Source organism: Oryx dammah, unplaced genomic scaffold (assembly GCF_014754425.2).
Source record: "Oryx dammah isolate SB20612 unplaced genomic scaffold, SCBI_Odam_1.1 HiC_scaffold_24, whole genome shotgun sequence".
In the NCBI taxonomy this organism is placed as follows: Eukaryota; Metazoa; Chordata; class Mammalia; order Artiodactyla; family Bovidae; genus Oryx; species Oryx dammah.
The window spans coordinates 71,059,624-71,080,218 of NW_024070208.1; the positions used below are offsets into that span (position 1 = coordinate 71,059,624).

Genomic DNA, 20,595 nt, shown 5'->3' on the forward strand with positions numbered 1-20,595 from the left:
GGTATCACAGATGAGGAATCCAAATGCCTTAGCTATGCATTCAGGGATAAAGAAGGGGTTAATTACAAATGCAGTGTAAAATATCTAGTAACAGTATTATCTAATTTTAGAAATGGAGGAGTGAGGCACAGGGTGAGGAGAAGCAACTTGATGGAGACTAAGTCACAGAGCTGGGAAGCCCGTGTCATGAGCCATTATGACATATTTAAACTGCCAACATACAGCCATCTTTATATCCTTAGTCTAAGTATTAAATTCAGTTCAGTTCAGTCACTCAGTCATGTCTGACTCTTTGTGACCCCATGGACTACAGCATGCCAGGCTTCCCTGTCCATCACCAACTCTTGGAGCTTGCTCAAACTCATGTCTATCGAATTGGTGATACCATCCAGCCATCTCATCCCCTATCATCCCCTTCTCCTCTTGCCTTCAATCTTTCCCAGCATCAGGGTCTTTTTCCAATGAATCAGTTCTTTGCATCAGGTGGCCAAAGTATTGGAGCTTTAGAATCAGTCCTTCCAATGCATATTCAGGATTGATTTCATTTAGGATTGACTGGTTTGCTCTCCTTGCAGCCCAAAGGACTCTCAAGAGTATTCTCTAAGCTCAGCTTTCTTTAGAGTCCAACTCTCACATCCATACATGACTATTGGAAAAACAATAGCTTTGTTGTTGACTAGAAGAACCTTGGTTAGCAAAGTAATGTCTCCGCTTTCTTTTTTTAATTGGAGGTTAATTACTTTACAATATTGTATTGGTTTTGCCATACATCAACATGAATCCACCACACGTGTTCCCCATCCTGAACCCCCCTCCCTCCTCCCTCCCCGTACCATCCCTCTGGGTCGTCTCAGTGCACCAGCCCCAAGAATCCAGTATCATGCATCAAACCTGGACTGGATATTCATTTCATATATTATATTTCAGATATTATACATCTTTCACTGCCATTCTCCCAAATCATCCCATGCTCGCCCTTTCCCACAGAGTCCAAAAGACTGTTCTATACATCTGTGTCTCTTTTGCTGTCTCACATACAGGGTTATCGTTATCATCTTTCTAAATTCCACATATATGGATTAGTATACTGTATTGGTGTTTTTCTTTCTGGCTTGCTTCACTCTGTATAATAGGTTCCAGTTTCATCCACTTCATTAGAACTGATTCAAATGTATTCTTTTTAATGGCTGAGTAATACTCCACTGTGTATAAGTACCATAGCTTTCTTATCCATTCATCTGCTGATGTGCATCTAGGTTGCTTAAAGGTCCTGGCTAATGGAAACAGTGCTGTGATGAACATTGGGGTACACGTGTCTCTTTCAATTCTGGTTTCTTCGGTGTGTATGCACAGCACTGGGATTGCTGGGTCATAAGGCAGTTCTATTTCCAGCTTTTTAAGGAATTTCCACACTGTTCTCCATAGTGGCTGTACTAGTTTGCCTTCCAACCAACAGTGTAAGAGGGTTCCCTATTTTCCACACCTTCTCCAGCATTTATTGCTTGTAGACTTTTGGATCGCAGCCATTCTGACTGGTGTGAAATGGTACCTCATTGTGGTTTTGATTTGCATTTCTCTGATAATGAGTGCTGTTGAGCATCTTTACATGTGTTTGTTAGCCATCTGTATGTCTAAATGTAAGACCAGAAACTATAAAACTCCTAGAGGAGAGCATAGGCAAAACACTCTCCAACATAAATCACAGCAGAATCCTCTATGACCCCTCCCAGAATATTGGAAATAAAAGCAAAAATAAACAAATGGGACCTAATTAAACTTAAAAGCTTCTGCACAACAAAGGTAACTATAAGCAAGGTGAAAAGACACCCTTCAGAATGGGAGAAAATAATAGCAAATGAAGCAACTGACAAACAACTAATCTCAAAAATATACAAGCAACTCCTGCAGCTCAATTCCAGAAAAATAAACGACCCAATCAAAAAATGGACCAAAGAACTAAATAGACATGTCTCTGCTTTTTAATATGCTCTCTAGGTGGGTCATAGCTTTTCTTCCAAGGAGCAAGCATCTCTTGATTTCATGGCCACAGTCATGATCTGCAGTGACTTTGGAGCCCCCAAAAATAAAGCCTGTCACTGTTTCTATTGTTTCCCCATCTACCGGCCATGAAGTGATGGGACTGGATGCCATGATCTTGGTTTTCTGAATGTTGCGCTTTAAGCCAATGTTTTCACTCTTCTTTTTCAATGTCATTAAGAAGCTCTTTAGTTGTTCTTTGCTTTCTGCCATAAGAGTGGTGTCATCTGTATATCTGAGCTTCTTGATATTTCTCCTGGCAATCTTGATTCCAGCTTGTGCTTCACGCAGTCTAGCATTTCGCATTATGTACTCTGCATATAAGTTAAATAAGCAGGGTAACAAGGTACAGCCTTGACATACTCCATTCCTGATTTGGAACCAGTCAGTTGTTCCATGCCCAGTCCTAAATGTTGCATTTTGACCTGCATACAGATTTCTCAGGAGGCAGGTCAGGTGGTCTGGTATTCCCATCTCTTGAAGAATTTTCCACACTTTGTTGTGATCCATACAGTTAAAGTCTTTGGCATAGTCAATAAACAAGAAGTAGATGTTTTTCTGGAACTCTCTTGCTTTTTTGATGATCCAAAAGATGTTGACAATTTGATGTCTGGTTCCTCTGCCTTTCTAAAACCAGCTTGAACATCTGGAAGTTTATGGTCCATTTACTGTTGAAGCCTGGCTTGGAAATTTTGAGCACTACTTTACTAGCGTGTGAGATGAGTGCAATTGTGTGGTAGTTTGAACATTCTTTGGCATTGTCTCTCTTTGGGATTGGAATGAAAACTGACCCTTTCCAGTCCTGTGGCCACTGCTGAGTTTTCCAAATTTGCTGGCATATTGAGTGTAGCACTATCACAACATCATCTTTCAGGATTTGAAATAGCTCAACTGTTATTCCATCACCTCCACTAGTTTTGTTTGTAGTGATGCTTTCTAAGGCCCACTTGACTTCACATTCCAGGATGTCTGGCTCTAGATGAGTGATCACACCATCATGATTATCTGGGTCATGAAGATCTTTTTTGTACAGTTCTGTGTATTCTTCCCACCTTTTCTTAATATCTTCTGCTTCTGTTAGGTCACTACCATTTCTGTCCTTTATTGAGCCCATTTTTGCATGAAATGTTCCCTTGGTATCTCTAATTTTCTTGAAGAGATCTCTAGTCTTTCCCATTCTGTTCTTTTCCTCTATTTCTTTGCATTGATCGCTGAAGAAGGCTTTCTGATCTCTTCTTGCTATTCTTTGGAACTCTGCATTAAGTTGCTTATATCTTTCCTTTTCTCCTTTGCTTTTTACCTCTCTTCTTTTCACAGCTATTTGTAAGGCCTCCCCAGACAGCCATTTTCCTTTTTTGCATTTCTTTTTTTGGGGGATGGTCTTGATCCCTGTCTCCTGAACAATGTCACGAACCTCCGCCCATAGTTCATCAGGAACTCTGTCTATCAGATCTAGTCCCTTAAATCTATTTCTCACTACCATGGTTTAATCATAAGGGATTTGATTTAGGTCATACCTGAATGGTCTAGTGGTTATCTCCACTTTCTTCAATTTCAGTCTGAATTTGGCAATTCATGATCTGAGCCACACTCAGCTCCCAGTCTTGTTTTTGCTGACTGTGTAGAACTTCTCCATCTTTGGCTGCAAAGAATATAATCAATCTGATTTCGGTGTCAACCATCTGGTGATGTCCATGTGTAGTCTTCTCTTGTGTTATTGGAAGAGGGTGTTTGCTATGACCAGTGCGTTCATAGCAACGCACTTGGCAGAATTCTATTAGCCTTTGCCCTGCTTCATTCTGTACTCTATGGCCAAATATACCTGTTACTCCAGGTGTTTCTAGACTTTCTACTTTTGCATTCCAGTCCCCTATAATGAAAAGACATCTTTTTTAGGTGTTAGTTCTAGTAGGTCTTGTAGGTCTTCATAGAGTGGTTCAACTTCAGCTTCTTCAGCATTACTGGTCAGGGCTTAGACTTGGATTACCATGATATTGAATAGTTTGTCTTGGAAATGAACAGAGATCATTGTCATTTTTGAGACTGCATCCAAGTACTGCATTTTGAACTCTTGTTGACTATGATGGCTACTCCATTTCTTCTAAGGGATTCCTGCCCACAGTAGTAGATCTAATGGTCATCTGAGTTAAATTCACCCATTCCAGTCCATCTTAGTTCCCTGATTCCTAGAATGTATATGTGCACTCTTTTCATCTCCTGTTTGACCACTTCTGATTTACTTGATTCATGGACATAACATTCCAGGTTCCTCTGCAATATTGCTCTTTACAGCATTGAACCTTGCTTCTATCACCAGTCCCATCCTCAACTGGGTGTTGTTTTGCTGTGGCTCCACCCTTCATTCTTTCTGGAGTTATTTCCCCACTGATCTCTAGTAGCATATTGGGCACCTACCAACCTGGGGAATTCATCTTTTAGTATCCTATCTTTTTGCCTTTTCATACTGTTCATGGGGTTCTCAAGGCAAGAATACTGAAGTGGTTTGCCATTCCCTTCTCCAGAAGACCACATTCTGTCAGAATCACAGTTGATGGAAATTTTGACCAAAAAGGAGCTGGAATAAGAAGGTTGAGATGCTTGTCTGAGTTAACACTGGTTGTTCTGAGTCCTCTCAGCACCAGCACCTGAATCCCATGCTCACCAGCCCAGGGCCTCCTCATCTTGTCACCCAGGGTCGCTGGCCCTGGTGCATCTCTAAGGGATGGGTTGGTGGGTAATGCCTGTATCACAGAGATTTGGGGTTTATCATTTTACAGCTCTTCCTGATCAGCTTTCTCAGAGGATCCTCACAACTACCTTGTGAATGAGCAAAGTAAGTACTATCAATTCTATACAGATAGGACATGAAGTTGGGAGAGCAAGTGGTATCCTAAGTTTTCCCAAGGTATTGCAGGTCATGGAGAAAGCCAGGAATGATTTGTACTCGTGGAATTCCAGAGCCACCACTGCAGGAAGAGGAGCCTGGAAAGAGGAGGAAATGTCCAGAATTGTGACTCTGGCCAAGAACCCTTGTGAACCAAACTGCACTATCTGGAGACCCATGTGTTTTTCCTGTTTCTCTCATCTGTGTCATGGTATCAATATAAAAAAAAAGTGAAGTGGATAGAATTCTTAAAGAATAAATTCTAATCATCAGTCAGTTCAGTTCAGTCACTCAGTCATGTCCAACTCTTTGAATCGCAGCACGCCAGGCCTCCCTGTCCATCATCAACTCCCGGAGTTCACTCAGACTCACGTCCATCGAGTCAGTGATGCCATCCAGCCAGCTCATCCTCTGTCATCCCCTTCTCCTCCTGCCCCCAATCCCTCACAGCATCAGAGTCTTTTCCAATGAGTCAGCCCTTCGCATGAGGTGGCCAAAGTTTTGGAGTTTCAGCTTGAGCATCATTCCCTCCAAAGAATTCCCAGGGCTGATCTCCTTCAGAATGGACTGGTTGGATCTCCTTGCAGTCCAAGGGACTCTCAAGAGTCTTCTCCAACACTACAGTTCAAACGCATCAATTCTTCAGCCCTCAGCTTTCTTCACAGTCCAACTCTCACATCCATACATGACCACTGGAAAAACCATAGCCTCGACTAGATGGACCTTTGTTGGCAAAGTAACGTCTCTGCTTTTGAATATACTATCTAGGTTGGTCATAACTTTTCAAGGAGTAAGCATCTTTTAATTTCATGGATGCAGTCACCATCTGCAGTGATTTTGGAGCCCAAAAAAATAAAGTCTGACACTGTTTCCACTGTTTCCCCATCTCTTTCCCATGAAGTGATAGGACCAGAGGCAATGATCTTCGTTTTCTGAATGTTGAGCTTTAAGTCAAATTTTTCACTCTCTACTTTCACTTTCATTAAGAGGCTTTTTAGTTCCTCTTCACTTTCTGCCATAAGGGTGGTGTCATCTGCATATCTGAGGTTATTGATATTTCTCCCGGCAATCTTGATTCCAGCTTGTGCTTCATCCAGTCCAGCGTTTCTCATGATGTACTCTGCATAGAAGTTAAATAAGCAGGGTGACAATACACAGCCTTGACGTACTCCTTTTCCTATTTGGAAACAGTCTGTTGTTCCATGTCCAGTTCTAACTGTTGCTTTGTGACCCACATACAGATTTCTCAAGAGGCAGGTCAGGTGGTCTGGTATTCCCATCTCTTTCAGAATTTTCTACAGTTTATTGTGATCCGCACAGTCAAAGGCTTTGGCATAGTCAATAAAGCAGAAATAGATGTTTTTCTGGAACTCTCTTGCTTTTTCCATGATCCAGCAGATGTTGGCAATTGGATCTCTGGTTCGTCTGCCTTTTCTAAAACCAGCTTGAACATCAGGAAGTTCACAGTTCACATATTGCTGAAGTCTGGCTTGGAGAATTTTGAGCATTACTTTACTAGCATGTGAGATGACTGCAATTGTGTGGTAGTTTGAACATTCTTTGGCATTGCCTTTCTTTGGCATTGGAATGAAAACTGATCTTTTCCAGTCTTGTGGCCACTACTGAATTTTCCAAATTTGCTGGCATATTGAGTACAGCACTTTCACAGCATCATCTTTCAGGATTTGAAATAGCTCGACTGGAATTCCATCACCTCCACTAGCTTTATTCATAGTGATACATTCTAAGGCCCACTTGACTTCACATTCCAAGATGTCTGGCTCTAGGTGAGTGATCATACCATTGTGATTATCTTGGTCGTGAAGATCTTTTTTGTATAGTTCTTCTGTGTATTCTCACCACCTCTTCTTAATATCTTCTGCTTCTGTTAGGTCCATACCATTTCTGTCCTTTATTGAGCCCATTTTTGCATGAAATGTTCCCTTGGTGTCTCTAATTTTCTTGAAGAGATCTCTAGTCTTTCCCATTCTGTTGTTTTCCTCTATTCTTAACAACCACTGATTTAACTGTGCATTTGACCCTTCTACAACCTTCATATTCATGGAGAGGGGTCCTTCCAGCTCCTTCCACATCTGAGCTTAAGTAAAGTCACTGGGGGTGTTATCAGTGGTTGTCAGGGAAAAAATCTGCTTAAATTTCAATTAGGAAAAAAACCCAAATTACAGTTTTTTAGCAGATTCACATTATTTGATTGGACAATATTCACCAGTTTCAATAATCTGTTTTTCTATATAATTTAAAGCCTTTAATGACTAACCCAGCCTGGCAGATAACCTGGGAAGCAGAGGTAAGATCAAAATGAAGGGAGCTGTGCCAATGCTCTTTCCTTGAATACCCATTATAGACTGGTAACTTATTCTCAAAAGCTCCCTAGCTTAGGTTAAATCCTTCAGATTTCATGCCCCTAAGTCTGTAGCAATTCAAATAGACTTTCTCTAAGATATTTTTTTCTACTTGCAGATCATACTATATCCAGTCTCACAGAGGATTGAATATTATATTATTCAAACATATGCATACAATATATGGGTTTACATCTATTTCTGTGTGTGTGTATATATATATATATACACACACACACATACACATTTGTGCATCTTTTATTTATTGCCAGCTCTCTCAAAATCTTTACAGAAGTTGGTAGAAGGCAAGAATAGTATCTAAGCAAAATGTCAACACTCTTGAAGAAGGAAACAGAAGATTTCTTGGGTACAATAAACATCCCTTCCTTGAAGCCCATTTTATGTCTTCCTTCCACATTCCTGGGAATTCCAAGGAGCCTAATCCAAGCTTCACACACAATTCTCCCCATCTGATTGGATTTCAGGCCCATCTGATGGCCCATCTCACCATGGCCAATGCTTCTGCACATCTGTCTCACTACAGCACAGAGACAATGATGTGTACACAAGAAACATGTTGACCCAGAAGCAAGTGACCCTAGTCCTGATGCCCCAAGAAATAAGGGGAATCATTATTTAATATGTTTATAACCTATTTGGAGCATACCAGTTGAGAATTCTAGCCAAAGTCTATGATTCCATATGAATAAGTGCAAAAATTCTAAGATAAATTCACTGAGAGTACAAGGTGATTTTCATCAGTCAGAACAATTCTTTAGTTTGCAGAGAATGACAAACTACACCTAGAGCAGAAATCCCCATTAGCCAAATATTGAGGTGTCTGAGACAGGGTTTAGGGCTCATTCTCTCAAAAATTGACAGAGATGGGCGGGCTCGGTCGGTAAGGAAGCGCCTGGGCACGGCCGGCTGAGGCGCCTTGTAGACGCCTGGGCTCGCCCACCGGCTGCCAGCTTCGCGCACTTTGCGTCCCACACGGCCGGGCGCGGGGCACGGAGCCATGGAGGACGAGGTGATCCGCATTGCCAAGAAGATGGACAAGATGGTGCAGAAGAAGAACGCGGCTGGAGCATTGGATTTACTGAAGGAGCTTAAGAATATTCCCATGACCCTGGAACTATTACAGTCCACTAGAATTGGAATGTCAGTGAATGCTATTTGCAAGCAGAGCACAGATTAAGAAGTTACATCTTTAGCAAAATCCCTCATCTAATCCTGGAAAAAGTTATTAGATGGACCATCAACAGATAAAGACTCTGAAGAAAAGAAAAATCATACTGCAGTTACGTCACAGAATAGCCCTGAAGCAAGAGAGGAAAGCAGCTCCACATGAGCAGCAGAAATGATGAGACCAATGCCCGGGACACGTACGTCTCATCTTTCCCTCGGGCGCTGAGCACTTCTAATTCTGTGCGGTTAAAGTGCAGGGAGATGCTCGCTGCTGCTCTCCGAACAGGAGATGACTACATCGCCATTGGAGCTGACAAGGAAGAATTGGGATCTCAGATTGAGGAAGCTATCTATCAAGAAATAAGGAATACAGACATGAAATACAAAAATAGAGTACGAAGTAGGATATCAAATCTTAAGGATGCCAAAAATCCAAATTTAAGGAAAAACGTGCTGTGTGGGAACATTCCTCCTGACTTGTTTGCTAGAACGACAGCAGAGGAGATGGCTAGTGATGAGCTCAAAGAGATGCGGAAAAACTTGACCAAAGAAGCCATCAGAGAGCACCAGATGGCCAAGACGGGCGGGACCCAGATGGACTTGTTCACGTGCGGCAAATGTAAAAAGAAGAACTGCACTTACACCCAGGTACCAACGCGGAGTGCTGATGAACCCATGACAACGTTTGTAATCTGCAACGAGTGTGGAAACTGGTGGAAGTTCTGTTGAGTTGGAAGCATTGGCAAAACATCTGGACCATTAAGAAGATGGATTTTGTAATTAGCTTTAAAGACTAGGTCAACTAGTTAGTTTTCCTGCAAATCAGATTTTTAAAGTAACTTGCCTCCCTTGGGTTAGTCTCTGGTTTTGAGATGGTGTCCCTTCCTTAAACGCCTTCTGTAGTTTCAGGTCAGTAGGGAAACCACATAATGGTATCTGTTTCAAAACTTTTTTTTTTTTCATTTTTATAAACTTTTGGCAGTTAATTTTTACCTTTTTTTTTTTTCGTCTTAAAAGAAAATGTAACAACTTTTTTACAATATAAAACATATGCAGTAGAATGTTACTCTTCTCAGTTAACACACAAGTGGAAATTACATTTATTTTTCCTATATTGGCATGTACCTGCAAATATTAAAAAAAGGATAAGAGGCAGTGTAATTATAAGTTTATCAGACATGGTGTGTATTCAAGTAATACTTGACCAGCTTATCTAAATTGTATATAATATTTGAACTAGCATATGAAATTGATTTTAATTATTCTGTTCACAAGTCTGGGATAATTAGATATTATTTTGCATTTGTAACTAACTGTGATCCTCATTTCTTGTAATTTCTTGTACATGTGTATTACTTGTTCTTAATAGATTTTAGCTTTTGGAAATATGACTTGACTTTGTTGAAATCAGTTTGGTTTGTTGTTTATTTACTTGTTTGACTTTGTAGTGTATTTTAGTTTTGCAGGACACCATCGTAATTTGGTATGCTTTTCATAAATCCCAGACAGGCAAAGAGTGGAAAGTTTGGACCATTTTTACCTTTTGTAGGAAGACACACTGGGAGGAAAATGTTAGCATTTTAAAATAGGGTGGTTCCTGTGAACAGTTCCTGACTTGACTTTGATTTGGAAATCTGTCCTGACTGAGGACTTTAAGGCTTAAATAGATCATTAAGCTGTGGTCTTTCCATATGGAGACTGATGGAGCACATTTTGACTTGCTGCCTCTGTTACACAGGAGTATGGCTGAGGGACAGACAAGTGCGTGGGCTATAACATGGCCCAAGTTTGTGGGACAGACCTTGCAGTTAAGTGTGTGCCATCTGCTTGGTTGGGAATAAGGAAGAATGATCTCACACTGGCTGTAGCACATCTTGAATCCCCAGTTACGAGGACCACATCTCATCCTGCTCCATCTCCACTCTCCAACCCCCATGGAAAGACTTCAGCACCAGCTTGCACGCCCCTCCTCCCTCCCTTTCCCCACTGCTCACCGCAGGTCAGTTTGATGCAGTAGAGAAAACACCCAGAAGTCCACATGAAGACCCCACATGTAAGAATTGGCCACTGGTGCCATCCCACCTCCACTTTGTCAGGTCACAGAATAACCTTTTATCACTTGGAAAATAACATGAATTTTTGAAAGAATGAGTGTAAGATTAAAATAGTCCCACTTTTAGGTGAGCCATTTTTAAATTTGTAATTCAATAAAGTTTCTTGTTATTAAAAAAAAATTGACAGAGATGGTAAGACCATACACCCACTCTTAATTTTAGGAAAATCTGGGATATATCAACACTTTAAAAGGATGGTGGTGAGAATTAAATGAGATTATGTATATAAAGTGCTTACCAGTCTATGTATAACAAATAGAATAGAAACTCTAAGCCCATTGTTACCACCCTTCAGTGTATTCTGGGCGCCATCAATTGGGAGAGGAAAGATGGTGTATTAATAGATTTAAGGCCCAAAAGGCTTAAGAATCCCATGAATTTGGACCCTTAGAGGCCATTCATGCTCACCACTAGAACAGCCTAGTATATCCAAGGATATATCAGAGTGGTGGTATTTTTTTCTAGATGTGGTGATGATGTCACATGTATTAAAGTGACTGTTGCTTTTCTCTGGCCACAAAGAGAACTGAATCTGAGGTCTATTTTGTTTGTACTTTCAAAAATACTATGACCAATAAACCTCATGCCTACTACAGTTTTTTCCTCTCTGTATTTTCTTCTCAGCTCTAGGCCTTCCAAAGATTGATCACCTTAGGAATATGACAGCAAGTCAACATTTTTGGAAAAGTTTATTTTCTTATTCCATATTCTCTGTTTCAAGCTCTGCTTCTTCTTGGTAAAGACTTACTGTTATGACACTCTTGAGCATTTATGGGAGACTAAGATGACACCACTCTTATGACAGAAAGTGAAGAGGAGCTAAAAAGCCTCTTGATGAAAGTGAAAGTGGAGAGTAAAAAAGTTGACTTAAAGCTCAACATTCAGAAAACAAAGATCATAGCATCCGGTCCCATCACTTCATGGCAAATAGATGGGGAAACAGTGGAAACACTGTCAGACTTTATTTTGGAGGGCTCCAAAATCACTGCAGATGGTGACTGCAGCCATGAAATTAAAAGATGCTTACTCCTTGGAAGAAAAGTTATGACCAACCTAGATAGCATATTCAAAAGCAGAGACATTACTTTGCCAACTAAGGTCCATCTAGTCAAGGCTATGGTTTTTCCTGTGGTCATGTATGGATGTGAATGTTGGACTGTGAAGAAGGCTGAGTGCCAAAGAATTGATGCTTTTGAACTGTGGTGTTGGAGAAGACTCTTGAGAGTCCCTTGGACTGCAAGGAGATCCAACTAGTCCATTCTGAAGGAGATCAGCCCTGGGAATTCTTTGGAATGATGCTAAAGCTGAAACTCCAGTATTTTGGCCACCTCATGCAAAGAATTGATTCACTGGAAAAGACTCTGATACTGTGAGGAATTGGGGGCAGGAGGAGAAGGGGATGACAGAGGATGAGCTGGCTGGATGGCATCACTGACTCGATGGACGTGAATCTGAGTGAACTCCAGGAGATGGTGATGGGCAGGGAGGCCTGGCATGCTGCGATTCACGGGGTCGCAAAGAGTCGGACACGACTGAGCGACTGAACTGAACTGAACTGAATGAAAAAAGTGGTAGACCTTTTAATTAACTAAACCAAACAAGATTATTCAATAAGATAGTCCAAAGATAAGATCGATTTGACGTTTTCTATTTCATGCACCATGAACTGGTATATTGATATCAATGAAAGTACAAAGGAGCTGGGATTCGAAATCAATGAAACTGAAGTTTTATCTCCTCATTATTGAGACTGTTTTATCCTGAAATTGGCAGTATCTATCCCTGTCCTACGTCATACAAAAACATGCAATTGATTCTGATTATAAGGGCTAATGAACCATGTGCTAAGCACACAGCAGGCCAGCCAGCTTTAGAAAACCAACCTTGGCCTAGCTTGTTGTAGCTAAGGAACAGAACTTTCACAAAATCTTTTCAAATTAGCAATCACTATCAAAATGTGACACCTCTTTACTGAAAGACTGCTTCTGAGGATAAGTAACATAGCTGAACCCAACAGGACACCTTTATAAAATAAGTTTGCAGGAAAGAAGACTAAAAAGATATATCTTTGCAGTAAGAGTACTCTGCCTCTGAAACTCAGCTTACTTCTCACTGGTTACAGTGGAAGCCTTTGCCCACAGGTTGCACTGCACAGAAATTCATTGCTGCATTTCTATGTAGCTTTTGATAAATGCATTTCACTTCCAAAATGAACACGTGGAAAGTTGCCACAGCTTGAATCACTAAAAAGCATACAGAACTAAACCACAACAAAAAAGCATTCTAAATGAGGAGATGAGAGCTGAGAGGACCCAACACCATTCTTTAGAATCTGAAGTTCACAGACAAAGCAAAGGCTGGATAGAAGGTATGTCTGTGGTATTTCTATCTTTTTGTTTTAAAGACACCTTACAACAGAGCAATTGCCACTTAAAAAGAAATGCTTACAAAAACAAAAAAGACATTTTCTGAGATGACTTTGATCCCTTACTCAAATTATTGGCTTAAAGGGCTTTGTATCCTCAATAACTGCTCTTTATTTTCCTTGTTCAGCTATTACTTTTCAACCTATCCTTTATTAATCTTTTCTTTGTAAGTAACCACACCTGGTCTTATCAAAAAAAATGGTACAACAAATACTTGTCTTCTGTGGTAATGGGTTTCCCTAGGGGCTCACAAGAAGAACCCCTGGAGAAGGGCATGGCTAAAAGAAAGCTGAGCACCGAAGAACTGATGCTTTTGAACTATGGTGTTGGAGAAGACTTTTGAGAGTCCCTTGGACTGCAAGGAGATCAAACCAGTCAATCCTGAAGGAAAACAGTCTTAAATATACATTGGAAGGACTGATACTGAAGCTGAAGCTCCAATACTTTGGCTAACTGATGCAAAGAACTAACTCATTGGAAAAGACCCTGATGCTGGGAAAGATTGAAGGCAGGAGGAAAAGGGAATGACAGCAGGTGAGATGGTTGGATGGCATCACCGACTCTACAGACATGAGCTTGAGCAAGCTCTGGGAGTTGGTGATGGACAGGGAGGCCTGGCTTGCTGCAGTCCATGGGGTTGCAAAGAGTCAGACATGACTGAGTAACCGAACTGAACTGAACTGAACCCACTCTAGTATTCTTGCCTGAAGAATTCCATAGACAGAAGAGACTAGTGGCTCCTGTTCATCAGGTCACAAAGAATCAGAAATGACTGAGCAACTAACACTTTCTCTTTTCTGTGGTCATAAGACACATAATTTTAGTTCATCTAGGCTATCTTTCCATGCGAGGTGATTCTGTTATTAAATGCCCTCACAGTAAAGAGAATCCATGCCAGACACCTGGAAGGCAGAGGGAGAACCACTTACCCAGCATGTCTCTGCTTCAGACCAACCTTGACGTGACGGTGTAGACTATCCTGCCCCAGGTGTTCCTCATGTTAACTCAGCCTCCTAATCACAAATGCACCTTTCTCTTACAAACATGACCTTTCACTTAAGATAACAAGACACATTGTCAGGCTGAAAGGATCACCCTCAGCCTCTGTGAAAAGACCTTAAGAAACAGATTCTGTGCTCTTCCTGTGAGAACTCTGACAGGACTGTTACATTACCTGGATAAAATCAAGAAATGTCAAGGGCAGCAAGTCATCCATATCGCCAATGTCTTTAGAGAAACGATTCAAAATTATTCCTGCAAGAACAGGACACAAGAAATTACTTCCCCAGATAAGCCCTTTAAGAGAAACAATTCATGAACAAACCAAAACAATATTTTTAAACTATATGCATTTATTATAGAGTCATATGAAATAAGCTGATGTCAGTGGTAAAGAAAGGGAAAATAGGATGATATCTAAACAGAGATAAAATTCTACCAAATAGCAGTGGGTGGGATGTTGAAATTGAGCCCTGATTTTTAAAAGAATGAGGGGAATCTTCTTGGCAGCATCAAGAAGACTTGGTGAATCTGAGAATCTTCTCTCTTTTTAGATCCATCCTAAGACTCATTCCAAGTGCTAAGTAAGTAAATAAACACTTGCAAAATACTTCAATTAATCCCAATCATTATACTAATTTTGCTTTAGTTATCAAAATTAATTTTGATGTGATACTTTTAAAATAAACATTATTATTATCTCTCTGTAATTTTTTTTCCCACAAAATGGTTCACAACAACTCACATTTCAGGAAATTGTAGATTCCTGTCGTCTTCATGTTGTGAGTTTACTATCATGGTAATGTCATTATTTTCACAGGTCTACCAGATGTGACAAACATAGACTCATGCTTAAGCATCCAAGAAGACCAGAGGGATGTAGGCAGGAAAATGGAAATATTATTATATGACTAAAGATCACTTATCATTATTGATTTTATTTCCCTTCTCAAAATCCACAGAAAACAGTATATCCTAAAGGCTGCAAGACTGCAAGACTAGAACTAATTTCTAATGAATATCTAGTCCTTTAATGATCAAATTTTAAAAAATTGAAGCTACACACACGCATGCGCACACACACGACTTTGGTGTAGCAACTCCTGCTACCTAGACCCCTGAATTTCTTTTATAACTGAGACTCCAGGAAGCCAGCCTGCAGGTGAGACATGGAAACCTGACCTGCTCTTCCTGACCTCTGTCAGAGATGACTTCCTCCTGAGGCCTGCACAGCAAGCCATAGCTGGACCGTGAATGAGCAGCAGCTGAGGGCTGAGTTTCTGTGGCCTGACTGTGGCTCTGCTGTCCTCCACAGGGCACCTGGCTGGCAGAAGCACAGGGTGTGCCCATGCCAGGAGCTGGAGCTGCTGGAATATTTCACCCTTAGCCAGGCTATCACAGCCTGTGTCTCAATTTTCCTTTCTCAGGTTTAGAAAATACAGACTCCAGAAACTGTCTCTCAGTGTCACTTTTGCAGGCCCAGTGACAACTTTTCTGAGCCTCTAGGAATGCCTGCTTTAGAGGGCAAATCTCAGGATTAAATAGGCTCATGCAGGTGAAAGAACCCAGTCACGATGCCACATAAATTACCAGGGGCTCAACCACCAGTGTGAGATGATGACTCTGAGCCCCAGGTTCTGCAGCATCACGTCCCCTGGGAAAGTCCACCAGGAGCTGCAGGAGAAACTTGGTAAAATGCAGATTCTGATTCAGGAGTGCTGGGGGAGCCAGAGAGTCTGCATACCCTCCAAGCTGGCAGGTGACACCCTTTCTGCTATTGTCCAGGCGGTTTAGAGGGGCAAGAAACTGGGTTATTATTTGATCAGTTGTGCTTCAGGAACATTAAAATCAGATGGGCAGTTTTGCAGATATTCTTACAAAAGTTGTGACCCCTCTGGTCATTTTTATACTTCTCAAAGTAGCAATTTTGAAATAAATAAAATATATGTCAAAAATATTAAAAATGTGGTTTAAATACTTGTAATTTCTTTGAAAAATGCAACTTTTTAACACTGATAAGATTCAGAAACACTACAAGTATGATTTGGCTTAGAAAGTGTTGAAGGCAGTACTGAAAATTTTTTAAAATAAAGTGAACAGTATGTAAAAATTATCCCTTTACCTTTCACCGGATATGTGAACCTTAAGGTCTGAGAGACCAAGGGTTGGCAAAGAGTGTAGAATACAAGAAGAACAGAAACAATGAGAAAAAACATCTCCCCACATGGTGACTACACAAACTGAACCTAATATCAAAGATCATCAAAAACCTAAGCATTTATTCACCAGTGAGCTGAGCGTAAAAAAAATGTGAGATCAGAAAGTTCAACAGTTTCTTCCTTGCTCTAAGAAACATTAAGAGAACATATGGTGTTTGCAGAATATTTCCTCTGGCTTTGGGATAAACCGGGCTTCCTAAGGGGCTCAGTGGTAAAGAATCTGCCTGCCAATATAGAGAGAAGCAGGAGACAGGGGTTCAATCCCTGATTCGAGAAGATCCCCTAGAGGAGTAAATAGCAACCCACTCCAGTATTCTTGCCTGAAAAAATCCCATGGACAGAGGAGCTTGGTGGGCTACAGTCCATGGGGTCATAAAAAGGACACAACTGAGCTACTGAGCACACTTTAACTACAGCTGTGATTTCAAGTTCACAGCCTTGTAGTAATAAAGTTTTCTCAGAAGTCTCCAAATGAAATATTAAATCCTTATCATGAATTCCTTTCACATACATGCCATAACTCTTCATCCAAATAACATGAGGTCCCTGCTGGAAGATCTCCAGGGATGTAGAGGGAAGAGGGATTCAGATGAACAGGGGGAACCCAATCCATTTTCAGACTGGTCTGTGTTCGAGGATTTCTCACATTAAACTGAGTCTTGTCTTCCTAAAACATCCTTACTTATTCTGCCCTTATAACCACACAAGGTGAATCTAATTTCTCTTGATATGACAGCCTTTCAAATACTTGAATGAAATGAATCATATTCTTTCTAGCAACTATTCCTTGGTGCCTCAATGATCCCTCATAAGGCATGGCCCTATATTGTCTGCAGTCTCTTGACCAGACCCAGACAGCCAGTCTCAGTTAATGCCTTGTGCCCAAGTCTTGATTACTTTAGGGTAAAGTGGTATCACCACCTCCCCTCATCCTGCATAGCCAGTCACAAAGCTACAATCACAGTAAATTCTAGAGGCCAGATCATGTTTTGGACACATCATTTCCATCTGTAAGCACAGGTAGATTTTTGGGAACAATTGAACAATATGTATAAACCACTCTAAGAGTGCATCCCTTCTGACCCAGAAAATCTATGTCTGGGATTACATCCCCAGGAGTCAGTAAGTGCATCAATCTGTTGAATGTGGCATATTTATAAAGTCACTAGTAGAAAACAAGCTGAACAAGTCTGAAACAAGTCTGTAATGTATTACACGCAATTTTAATTATTTTTCTGTCCATTCTTATTTCTCTACACTGTGTATTACTTGTGTAAAAATGTAAAGTAGAAGGGGGACAAGGAGGAGGAGAAAGAAAGGGGTGATAGGGAGGATCAGGGGAAGGGAAGAGAGAAAGGCAGAGAGAAACGGGGGTAGAGAGATAACCCCCCTTGAAGACCATGATATCCAAGAACCAATCAGTGTCCTCCTAACTGCTCTGGATCACAGTTTTCTGTCCTGTCCACAAGACAGAATATCACAAAAGATGCCATTGAACTTGTCAAAATACAAATTCATGATGATTGTATTTTAAGAACTAAGTCTATGCTCTAAGCTAGATTCAGTCACCTTTAGTATTCTGACACCTGACCCACAACTAGAATGTCTCAGCTTAGTTATAAACAAACTGATTCTTAAAACTTTGAAGTTCCTACATCTGGTCTTTGCTCTATCTTTTTGAGCAACAAAAATTAAATATTTATGTATCATAAAATATCAAGGTATATTTTTACTGAGGTATGTTTTACATCTCATAAAATTCACCCATTTCAGGTGCACAATTCAATTTGATTGGATTTTAGTAACTTTACTGAGTGATGCAACCACTATCAAAAAATCAGTTTTAAGATATTTTTATGCTCCAATTAAGATCTCTCCTGCAATTTACAGTGACTTCCTATTCCCCCTTCCACCCTCAGGCAACCACTACTCTACTTTCTTTCTCTATAAATTTGCTTTTTCAGAACATAACATCCAAATGGAATCGTATAACATGGGGCCTCTGGGTCTGGCTTCTTTCATTCAGCCTAAGGTGCCTAAGGTTTCTGTGGTTCACCAATGACATAGTATTTGTCTTTTTGACAATTTTTTTTTTTTTTACCAAAGAACTAGTCTTATATAGTTATAGTTAAGTCGCTCAGTCGTGTCCGACTCTTTGCGACCCCATGAATCGCAGCACGCCAAGACTCCCTGTCCATCACCAACTCCCGGAGTTCACTCAAACTCACGTCCACTGAGTTGGTAATGCCATCCAGCCATCTCATCCTCTGTCGTCCCCTTCTCCTCCTGCCCCCATCCCTCCCAGCATCAGGGTCTTTTCCAATGAGTCAACTCTTCTCATGAGGTGACCAAAGTAGTGGAGTTTCAGCTTTAGCATCATTCCCTCCAAAGAAATCCCAGGGTTGATCTCCTTCAGAATGGACTGGTTGGATCTCCTTGCAGTCCAAGGGACTCTCAAGAGTCTTCTCCAACACCACAGTTCAAAAGCATCAATTCTTCGGCACTCAGCTTTCTTCACAGTCCAACTCTCACATCCATATATGACCACAGGAAAAACCATAGCCTTGACTAGATGGACCTTTGTTGGCAAAGTAATGTCTCTGCTTTTTAATATGCTGTCTAAATTGGTCATAACTTTTAGTCATCAGAAAAAAGACTCCATATCAGGTCACGCCACACCTGATCTTGCAAGTAAGAGCTGATGTGTTCTGTGACTCTTCAATATTGTGAACTTCTTTATATGTGTCCATGGTTAGCTTCATTAATGGTTCCTGAACCTAATTTTTTTGAAAAGAATCAGCCATTGGTCTGACAGCCCTTCAGAAAGTCAGACACCAGGAGTGCAATGCCAAAGCCAGGCTTTGAGTCCAGTGAAGTGTAGAGGGGCAGGGTGGGGAGGATAATAAAAGACCCACTGTCCCACTGAGAAGCTGGATCTATATCCATGCAACATATTGAAAAAGAAGCACAGTCTCTCCAAAGAGGCATAGCAAACATGCCATGCAGGGGCATGGATTAAAACTGGGCCAAAGAGGAGTAAAGCCTGGAGATGATCACCAGGCTGAAAAGGATCCCTGTGTGCATGAGAGAATCACTAAGGGAGTTGGGTCAGCATGGACTTCCTCCATCATTCTACATAAACTAATTCAGCGTGGGTGAGCCTGAGACTAGGAGCTCAAGCTATAGAAGTCTGGGAGCTTCATATTTTCTGTTTTTGTTAGAATTAACAAAACTTAATTGCTGTTAGAATAGGTCATCAATATGGTGGCTGCTCAAAGAAGGTTATGAAACTAAAAGAACAACAGAAATATTAATAGGAAACCACCAGTAATGATCCTCCTCTGGCCTTCAGCAGCAAGACGCCTTTAGGCAACTCATTCAACTTCCACTGAAAGGAAAATCCCTTATCTGTAAAAGGGAGATGATGACAATCACAAGATAAAAGATCATGAAGATGAAAGAGATTATATGTATGCAGATACCATCTAAATTACGAAGTTCAGTTCAGTTCAGTCACTCAGTCATGTCTGACTCTTTGTGATCCCATGGACTGCAACACGCCAGGCCTCCCTGTCTATCACCAACTCCCGGAGCTTACTCAAACACATGTCCATCTAGTCAGTGATGCCATCCAACCATCCCTTCCTCTGTCGTCCCCTTTTCCTCCTGTCTTCAATCTTTCCCAGCATCAGGGTCTTTTCCAATGAGTCACTTCTTTGCATCAGGTGGCCCAAGTATTGGAGCTTCAGCTTTAGCATCAGTCCTTCAAATGAATATTCAGGACTTATTTCCTTTAGGATGGACTGGTTTGATCTCCTTGTAGTCCAAGGGACTCTCAAGAATCTTCTCCAACACCTCGGGTCAAAAGCCTCAATTTTTTGGCACCCAGCTTTATTTATAGTCCAATTCTCACATCCATACATGATTACTGGAAAAACCATAACTTTGACTAGATGGACCTTTGTTGGCAAAGTAATTTCGCTGCTTTTTAATATGCTGTCTAGGTTGGTCATAACTTTCCTTCCAAGGAGTAAGCGTCTTTTAATTTCATGGCTGTGGCCACCATCTGCAGTGATTTTGGAGCCCAAAAAATAAAGTCTCTCACTGTTTCCACTGTCTCACCATCTATTTGCCATGAAGTGATGAGACCAGATGCCATGATCTTAGTTTTCTGAATATTGAGCTTTAAGCCAACTTTTTCACTCTCCCCTTTCACTTTCACCAAGAGGCTCTTCAGTTCTTCTTCACTTTCTGCCATAAGGGTGGTGTCATCTGCATACCTGAGGTCATTGATATTTCTCCCGGCAATTTTGATTCTAGCCTGTGCTTCATCCAACCCAGCATTTCTCATGATGTACTCTGCAT

General features: G+C 40.9%; 1 protein-coding gene and 1 pseudogene across 1 annotated transcript in view; one reads left to right on the forward strand and one right to left on the reverse strand.

Annotated features, from left to right (window-relative positions):
* Positions 1-20,595, reverse strand: part of LOC120883243 (multidrug resistance-associated protein 4-like) — a 199,662-nt gene that overhangs the window by 79,743 nt on the left and 99,324 nt on the right. Inside the window, 1 exon segment of the mRNA XM_040267272.1 lies at positions 14,187-14,266. Coding sequence (XP_040123206.1) covers positions 14,187-14,266 — 80 coding nt within the window.
* Positions 8,285-10,170, forward strand: LOC120883306 (annotated as a pseudogene).